Genomic DNA, 10109 nt, shown 5'->3' with positions numbered 1-10109 from the left:
TCAGTCTCCCCAACACAAAAGTAGTACAAATCACAGCCCGTCAGTCTCCTTTACACAAAAGTAGTACAAATCACAACTCGTCATTCTCCCTTACACAAACGTAGTACAAATCACAACTCGTCAGTCTCCCCGACCCAAAAATAGTACAAATCACAGCCCGTCAGTCTCCCTTACACAAATGTAGTACAAATCACAACCCGTCAGTCTCCCTTACACAAAAGTAGTACAAATCACAACCCGTCAGTCTCCCTTACACAAAAGTAGTACAAATCACAACCCGTCAGTCTCCCTTACACAAAAGTAGTACAAATCACAACCCGTCAGTCTCCCTTACACAAAAGTAGTACAAATCACAACCCGTCAGTCTCCCTTACACAAAAGTAGTACAAATCACAACCCGTCAGTCTCCCTTACATAAAAGTAGTACAAATCACAACCCGTCAGTCTCCCTTACACAAAAGTAGTACAAATCACAGCCCGTCAGTCTTCCCAACACAAAAGTTATTCGAAAAGAAAAACAACACGTTTGTATATTTATACTTATATATTATCTTGGTGTATAACTTTACATTAAAAACAAACAACAAAAAACCGGTATTTATACAATAAAATATACTGTACACATTCATGTTTTATAAAATCTTTGATAAGCAACTCCACTGATGCACCAAATCGCTGGTGTTCATGTCTTCATAAACGTTCCTCAGATAGTGGTTAACTGTCCGATACTAAAGACATCACAGCACGGACACTATAGACAGTGTGTGGCGTTTCTATGACAACACACGCGGATGTTGAACATGATTTGTTCAACGTGAGCATGAACAAAGAGCGATCACGTCTCACTAAGTCCGTTAATAGCACAATAAACTGTCACAAATGGTCACACAACATTGGTTACGACACTGATATAACACATCACGTGATTACCAGAACTATCCAATGATATTGTTTTGTTCCATATCTGTGCAAATCACAAAAGATCTGTTTCGCATCGCCGTCGTCAGCTTTTTTTTTAATGTCAATCTGAAAACGCCGGACTGTCTTCACTCATAGGGCTCTCGGAACCGATGTACCAATTAGATGGACCTGCAACAATATAAAAAAATATCATTACAAAGTACAAATCTAGTAGTCATCGAAGTATTTTCATTCAAAGTGACATTTTTCGTTAACGTTATGTGATATTTCAAAATTGTTAAAAAAAAGAATGAAGTATATGATGCAAGCTATACAGACAATGGACACGCATAAAGCAACAGAGCGAATCGACTTACTGGAGAGTTTAGATGGCGAGGACAATGATGATGGACTGGTGTTCCCGCTTTGTGTCTGTTGCTGCTGCTGTTTCTTTTGCCTCGCTCTTGAATTCTGGAACCACACTTGCGTCACGCGTTTAGAAAGTCCCGTGATCTGGGCAATTCTCTCCAGATCTTGTCCGTCTGGGTTGCTGTCGAGATGAAAGTTGGCTTGTAGAACTTGTACTTGATCCTCTGTAAATGTCGTACGGACGCGTTTTGTCTTCGACTTCTGACTTCCTTCAGAATCTGTAATATTAAAAAAAAACGATTTTAAAACAACTTCTACAGCAGATTTACCCGACCGACTAGCAACGCAAATACCCGTCATTGGAAGTACTCTATACACGGGGTGCCAGACAAATGCAGGTTAGATCAATTGTTACAAAAGTTGTCTTGACACCTTATTGTGACAAAATCTTTGACCTATTTTCTTCTAATGATCAAGAAAGAATGATTGAATATTGAATTATAAGTATATCAATTTACACCTGTTTTTGTGATTGGTGATAATTACTTTGTAAAATGTATACCAACTATCACCTTGATATGGAAACCGTGAACAGACAATGGGTTCACGTCGAGTAACACCTTAACAAGGTTCACTATGCATAATAGTCTCACCTTTTCTCGGACCACCTTCGAGAGTTTCCATGTAATGTGTCTTGCAGAGTACTTTCCCCTCCTGTAGAGCGAACTCTTCACCCGTGGATAGCTGGCGCTTGCAATTGTCACAGGCAAAACATGCGAGATGAAACACGTGGTCACGTGCTCGTCTTACCCAATCGTTGGCTTGGATTGACCGGAAGCACTTGGCACACTTCACACCGAATTCTCTGTTAAGAAAAGGAAAAAAAATAAGATTTGTTCTTGAACTTGGGAAACTAACAAAATAACATTATATAAAAAAAACAATGCTGATTTATTTCATACCAAAGGGCAATAATATTTTATTGTGGTGTCAATATTGAACTATGAGACGTATAAAAAATTGTTTGTAGAATCCGATATAGTCGCTACTCTCGATTTTCTTTCGCTTACTGAAATATTTCAATCTATAATCACAATCTAATTAGGTAAAGATAACAACACTATAACATTGACGACAGCTCACGCCGTAACGTAAAGCTAACCCAACAGGCCAGCGACAGTGAAAGGAAATCACACTAATTTTGTGTTTCCGGGAACACCCTGGATGTCGATATTTCCCGATCTGCCATCATTTTCTGCCTAATTACACTCAATCAATACAATAAATTTGTATTCATCAAACGAACGTACGATGTTGCGATGTTCAACCTTTTCAATTGATGCTAATTTGGCCTATAAACGAAAGCTCGGTCCGCACAGCCAAGTCTTGACGCGATTTGTCTCGTGCGACGGAAGATAGCTCATTTCTGGCATTCAGTATCTTCCAGACGAGCCGGGATCATGTATTCTGTTTGATTTGATCCGAAGTCGACATGGGGTAACAATGTAGCTTGGGATCTTTAGAGAATTTCTCTTTATTCGGTCAATTTCTCCGCTAAATTGTCATAATGTTGAATCTCTCATTCGTTTAACATAATATCAGCCGACGTGTTCTCATGTTCATCGCTTTGATTTATTTTAGTACGACGATCAGCCTTTCCGAAATGTTGCTAAACAAAAGGAAAATTTTCTGTTGATATTTAATACTGTTTCATTTTTTTCTTCTTCTTCTTTTTTGGGGGGGAGGGGGGGTTCTTTCGCATCAACATATATTTTTATTGAGTCGAAAGAAAATTGTTGTAAGCATATTATTTTCAAAAATATGTTTTTGGTCCAGTTTTCAAAAAAATCTGGGGCTATCTCTGAGATACAGATATTTGCGATAAATAATTAAAACCTTAGAAACAGACTGACCCTAACCTTGTGTAGTCTGTCCGGCAGTAGATGTGTCCCTCCTTGATGTAGCATGAGGTCTGGCGCTCCAGGTTGGTTTGACAGACACAACAGCGTAGACAGGACATGTGCCAAGATTGACCATCCACCCTCAGCAGGAACCGATCAGATATCAGGTCACCACACCCAAAACAAAGGTCGCCGTTCTCACTGTCAGGCTGCAAAGAAAGAGAAAAAGTGTTTGTCATAAAATAAATAGTAAAATTTAATTTAAAAAAACAGCTTCTCTGAAAATTATAAAAAAGAACATTTCATGGGGAAAAATATAACGGTGAACATCTACTATTCATCAACTCATATTGAAAAAATATTGTGAACATCGATATTGAGCGATCCTGAATTTCTGTGTTTTAATCAACATTTATATATTTTATTATAAAAATGGATTCATAAAACTGTTTTGATATTCCCTACCAGCAGATCGCTGAGATGTCGAGTCTGTGTGACTTTCACCCCTGTCGTCACTTAATACGACATCCTAGAGATAAGTGATAATCAATGCATTGTTAATTAATCTTGTAAAACAAAACAGCCGAGTTGTCCCCGACCAAGTAGTAAAAACCCCCTCAGCTCCAACACTTAAGTGGCTTGTTGAGAACACACTTAGTATTTATTGCGTTTAAGTAAACCCTACTCCTAATGTTTTAACAATGTGTCAAATCTCGTGTCAGAACGCACCAGCATCTTCCTTTCAGGGCCCCATCTGGACCGAGATGCCAGACTCTGTATAGTTTGGATTCGAAGTTTCTTGATAGATAACAACTCACTTATAGATATAGAAGAGAAATCGGTTTCTTAAATTTATTCATCAAACAACCATAAATATTTTGAATTGACTGAATAAATATTTGCATTTTTTAAACGAAATAATGCTGAATTGAAATTTGAAATACGCAAACGATAAGCTGACGGAACTTATTACGAATTTTTTAACATCTGGAGAAATGGTTCTGTGACTGAACTGGAGAAGTCTGTGTTCTCTATCGCTGTAATAAATCGGACATTAAAATGACATCCGACTGACCAGGACTTGTCCGGAGAAGTCCGAGTGATGGTCAAGATGTATAGATATTAGATACTCAACAGGTCGTTAAATGTAGAACATTTCAGGAACATTTATTTTCATATTATATAATTAATGGCCCTCTATAAAAATGTTATTGGCCTGAAATGGCCTTAAGTTTCTAGCTAACTTTTAAATGGAAGAAAGTCAAACAGACAATGGAAATAAAACACAGATGTGCTATTACGCGTTCAGTTGTGAAAATGGGTGTAAAAATATTTAACGTTAAAATTTGAAACCTTGGACGTGAATGAATAATTAGATAAAGAAAGTAAATAAATAAAAAAAATTCCTGGTCGCAAATAGTTATGCAGGAAGTTTTTTATTAGTTTAAACATATTGTTAAAAAATAGGATTGGGTACAACTTACACGAAAATTATAAACATATTGGTTTATGTGATAGTAAAATATCACAGCACTTATAATGCGAATTACCCTACTTTGACAGGTAGTTAAATACGTGTTCAAATTTCGCCAATCACTTCAGTACAGATGACGGGTGTTATTCCCGGATAAAACTGTTTATATAAGTTATGTATACATACTGATGGCTTAATGTGTTGGAGTAGAAAAAAAATAAGAATGTTTTCATTTAAAATCCTCTTATCCCTGACATCTATACTGCCCCTGTGACCTTGCCCCATACGGGTCAGGACAAGCCGGACACTGTATGGACACGCCCCGGGAGGTCGCCCCCCTGGTGGTGGGGCGGCGATGACCCCTACTTGTCTGCAGACATAGTGTTATTGTGTGGTAACCTTGTCGTATTCTTATCTATGTACTCTGATCAAGTGTACGACTCCCTGTACAAAACGGATTAGACATGTTGATCTCAGATATAGAAAGGTGTAAACACACAACAATGTGCCTGTTGCAGAGTCAAATTTTCTGGGAAAATTGTGACTAGTAGAATGTACGAATGAAATGTTTTGCTAAATAATAATTATTAATGTTGAATTGAAAACGTTTGTAAATACAGCGTTTATATGACTTTCTATTACATATTGTGAACTACTCCTGATTTTTTTTAAATTTATATTTGATTATATATATATTGAAAAATATGAAAATCACTATTGATCTACTTTTAAAAATTAACTATTGTATATATAATAATATTGGGTCTATATTTATTGATAAAATGTAGCGTTTTCTACAGCATAACTATTCGGTCATTATCATACGGTCGTTTACAGGTATAACAGGTTTGTCAGGTGATTTTTAGTAAAAATGCTTCTTGGGGGAAAAAAACGAGAAAATATCCATTATGACAACGATACATTAGCTATAATGGTTTCGTATCTGAAATAATAATACAGTGTTTTTACAAAAACAAATGGATTTTCATTTTGTAGTTTTCGTGACAGAAACACTGGTAAAATACCTTTAAATGGTTTAGTGGTCTGTCTATTAATGGACGGACGCTGGTGACGGCTCGCCTAGGAGTTAGGAAGCCAGTCAGATGGAGTATCTAAGTGGAAAGTGAGTGTGGATCAAAAGAGTTCGGGGTAACGCACTTCCGCCAAGCTTCAGTCGCGGACCCGAAGTTGGCGTTTTAATGGAGCACAAAGATGACTTTGCACGAGGCAGAAATGGAATTTCAGCGTAAAAACGGACATGTCTTTCACTAGGTAATACATTTCTTTCTAGTCTCAATATCAACACCAATACAATGGCGAACCTACACGCATTTTCTTTACTTTAAACCAATCCGTAAAATATAAAGCGCGGTTATAAGTCGTTCATACTAAAAGGGTTCGGGATGCGATTTTCTTAAAAGGTTGAATCATATCCCCAATGAAAATGAAGCACCAATATGGTATGCATACACATCGTATGCTGATGGTTCGAAGAATTATCTCTTTTCAAGAATCGTAATATTCTCTCACGTAGCACAAAAGATAGGAACGCGTTTCTGACTTTCGATAAAAAATGAATTTCCCATTTCTGAATCTCCTAACAAAAGATGATGGACAGAAACGTAATGCAATTTGTCACCGTTTTTATCCCCCTTCCAGAAAGGCTCTATATTGAATTAGTAATGTTTAACTAGAGGCGCGTCATTTCTGGATCCGAGATGTGGTTTCTGAGATGTCTCTCCAGATTGCGGTCAAGGCAGTACAGATTGAGAAATTGTTATCATTCTGTTGTGGGTCCCATTTATCTGCTATTACACATTATCCTTGAAGCATGGATTTAGTTCGGTATGATTTTGCACAGTAACCATTATTTAGTAGCATTTTTTTGTTTTAATAAATACGACGAAAATTTACTTCATTTTAATGTTTCTTAAAATATGAAATAAAATTGTCAATGTGCCGAAATGAACTGTATATTCTAAAACAGAAATATTTAGTTCAAATACCAACGATTAACCTATTACATTAAGTGGATTTATCAAAGTTGTCAGGATATTCTAGACATGTTACACCTGTTATATAAGACTTATATATCTAGTATTCCAAGCTCTATTATATATATATATTAAGATAGCTGGATCTCAACGATGACTTACGATATTATAACCAACTTGCTGAGCACAATCAAGATATTAATTATCGAGAAACAATTTTTTTTTTTCAAAATTCTCTAGATACCAAATAAATGCGGCGTCCCAATTACATAAGTACTTATAATAAATGACTTATATTTTTTTTATAAAATCGACAGACGAAGACCTATACCAAACGAATAGTATAATACATGTTATTTATTTCGTATAATAGATATGTACATTGTATATAAATATACAAAACAAGCAAAACACAATATTAAAATAAAAAAATAAGACATCCCGTTATTTAAGAGATAACGGTAAATCTGATAAGGTCCACTCACCTTGATCATCCTTAAGTACTTGGTTTTGAACTCGCTAGATTCATCTTCATCGTTGTCATCGAACACAGTGATATATTTATACTCCTCATCCTCATACTCAAAACTTGAGTCCGTCAGTCTCATCTTCAACTTAATATGCAAATCAGCCCCTGTTGTAGAATAGTGTGTTCTGGTGCCGTTATAAATACAGATTACACGAACTTCCAGTAACCTAACTCTTTCGATTATTTTCCGATCACTGATGAAATTTCCAAGAATACCGCTGATTTTATCGCCTTAATTGAGACTAGTGTTCAGTCGTGTTTAAGAAAACACGGTCGTGAACACTAGTCAGAGGCGACCCGGTTCAGCCAATCAGAATCGTGTGTTGGTTAGAGAGCCGTACACTGGTGGTCGGGTGGCGAGGTGTCAGTCACATTGTGTCGCTACCATCAGAGTAATGTTACAATTCAACTCCCTGTATTAATCATGTAAATAAACAAATTTGTTTACAGACCGTGTCACGGTCTGATGGTTTCACTGTCATTTGAAGTGAGATGAATTTTCTAATCATAGGACGGTTTATAATCTTTTAACTTGAATGTTTGTACTGGTAAACGATGTTACATGGCATCACTGACATAACACGATTAAGTTCACACAATGACAGCACGAATACTGTTGATTAAATCATTTTTAAATCAAGTTTAGAAAATATCAGAAATATGTGATTTTTTAAAATTGAATTGTTTACCACAGTAATTTTACGCTTCAGCTGCCTTTCTTAAACATGGAATAGGTCAATCAAATGTTATAACTGTTGTCTAACAAATCACTTTGACGGGGATTATTAAATAAAGCGATATTTAGATAAAATTAGTACATTTCTCTCTGACCATCAGACGGATTAAACACATACACAGTTTAAGTGTATATCATATAATTTGCTAAAAGTACCCATATTTAACGAGCCTATTAAATAGTTTTCGTGTTTCCTAAAAAGACTATAGTCACAATATGAACTATTTTCTACTCCCTGATTTTTAACTATATATCTGTATTGAATTTTAACAGTGAGTGTAATATAATTTCTCCTCGATTTTCTGTGTACAGTATTGCAGCAAAGATTAACGAACACTATATATATGATGTATTTTATTTACATACACGTCTTAATTAGTTTAAATTATGTAAATAACAATTATTTTGTATATCCTATAAATACGTTTAATTATAAAAAAAATACACATTATACAAGCATATTCTATAACATATTTTGTATGTAGCAATATCCATTTGTATAAATAATTATTTCATTGAAATATGGACGCGGGAAAAATTATATTGATATCTGTGTTAAGGTTGATATGTTGATAGTATTTTGTACATAAGATTATAATTATGTTTGTTTCTGTTTGTATGACAATATATCTTTAAATAGAAACAAGGAGTTCTGTTCGTATCGAAATCGATAAGGTTATGTTTTTAAGAAGATATACACATATTTTTTTTTATTTTGTGTGCAACATACATACATTTTATTTTATGTACAACATATATACATATTGTGTACAACAAACATACACTTTTTTATTTTGTGTACAACAGACATACACATATATTTTCTAATTTCTATACAACGGACATATATTTTATGTACAACAGACATATATTTTGTGTACAACAGACATACATTTTGTGTACAACAGACATACATTTTGTTTACAACAAACATGTATTTTGTTTACAACAGACATACATTTTATGTACAACAGACATATATTTTGTGTACAACAGACATGTATTTTGTATACAACAAACATACATTTTATGTACAACAGACATACATTTTGTTTACAACAGACATATATTTTGTGTACAACAGACATACATTTTGTGTACAAAAGACATATATTTTGTGTACAACAGACATATATTTTGTGTGCAACAGACATATATTTTGTTTACCTTATCTCCGTGTACTTGCACTTGTATTGTTTTCACTTAGTTTAATTGATGTTTTGTCAAATTCCATCAAATTTTATACAAATACATTGAAACCATATCCCCATGGAAAGTCTGTTATAGGCTATGTCTGTTGTTTTATCACGTTGTACACTTTTGTGCAATAAAATTTGTTGAAATGAAATGTATGTTATGGACTTTTGGTATATTTTTATGTTTTGTAACCACATTTTGGTAAGTTTTATGAATTAATATTATGCTTTATGTAATAAAAACAGGTTTTATCAGGTTCACAATTCTATTTTTAAATTGATATTTGCACGCACATTTTAAATGTTTGATTTTGTATGATTATGTACCATTTATCTGTGATTAACTGAAGTTCGTTTTTCTATAAGCAAATTATCTACATAAGATATGTAGACTGGCCTTTGTCTCTGGAATATTGAACTTGAAAATAAAAATGGGTCATATGAATCTGATCTATTGAACACGAACAGGAGTGCTAGTGAATGCAGATGGGTATCTGCTACAAACCTTATCGTCTGTTCGTCAGTCTAAATCTTACAGTCGTCGTCATCGTCGTCGTCGTCATCGTCGTCGTCGGCAATAAATCAGTAATACATTGAATTGACAGTGTAGAAAAATATCGTTTTAGGTAACACCTTTATCACACCGACAACATTACACATATTAAATCTCGGTATCAATTCATTTCCGTGTTCTCTGCTGATCTGTTACTACAGTATAATTCCTTATCCTAATCTTCTATGTGTATTCAGTAAAATTCAACTTCTGAATACAGATGGGGTATTACCGATAATGTTTTTCAATAAATGTCTTTCTTAATTCTGAATGTCTAGGACATGCGGATAGAGAGAAATTATTATCTTCAGTCTCATATTAATTAAAGTTATAACAACATATGATCAGACAATATTGTACTACTGCTGGTTTCTTAACAAAAACACCGCCTCGAAATGACTCGAACTGTTCACGAGGCGATACACTCAATCCCCTATAGTAAACAAATTGAACAAGA

At 34.7% G+C, this 10109-nt stretch overlaps 1 protein-coding gene across 1 annotated transcript; it reads right to left on the bottom strand.

Annotated features, from left to right (window-relative positions):
- Positions 1-1021: 1021 nt before the first annotated feature.
- On the bottom strand, positions 1022-7246 carry LOC132564307 (LIM/homeobox protein Awh-like). Its single transcript, XM_060228977.1, has 5 exons — positions 7124-7246; positions 3183-3379; positions 1923-2134; positions 1278-1547; positions 1022-1089 (listed from the first exon to the last, which is right to left on the bottom strand). Exons 1-5 carry the CDS (start codon positions 7244-7246, stop codon positions 1022-1024), a joined length of 870 nt encoding a protein of 289 aa, XP_060084960.1.
- Positions 7247-10109: the final 2863 nt, after the last annotated feature.

The sequence above is a fragment of the Ylistrum balloti genome, unplaced genomic scaffold (genome assembly GCF_031769215.1).
Source record: "Ylistrum balloti isolate Yb309-2 unplaced genomic scaffold, AGI_CSIRO_Ybal_v1 Utg372156, whole genome shotgun sequence".
In the NCBI taxonomy this organism is placed as follows: Eukaryota; Metazoa; Mollusca; class Bivalvia; order Pectinida; family Pectinidae; genus Ylistrum; species Ylistrum balloti.
The sequence above is the reverse complement of the archived record's forward strand: the minus strand, read 5'-3'. Positions and strand labels throughout refer to the sequence as shown.

What these genes read in the sequence shown, in the direction of transcription:
- LOC132564307 (XM_060228977.1), bottom strand. Translation starts at nt 7,246, where the DNA reads ATGAGACTGACGGACTCAAGTTTTGAGTATGAGGATGAGGAGTATAAA. An exon ending in AGTACTTAAGGATGATCAAG is followed by an intron (nt 3,380 to 7,123) that starts GTGAGTGGACCT and finishes CTTTCTTTGCAG; the next exon opens with CCTGACAGTGAGAACGGCGA. An exon ending in CTCGCCATCTAAACTCTCCA is followed by an intron (nt 1,090 to 1,277) that starts GTAAGTCGATTC and finishes ATATTGTTGCAG; the next exon opens with GTCCATCTAATTGGTACATC.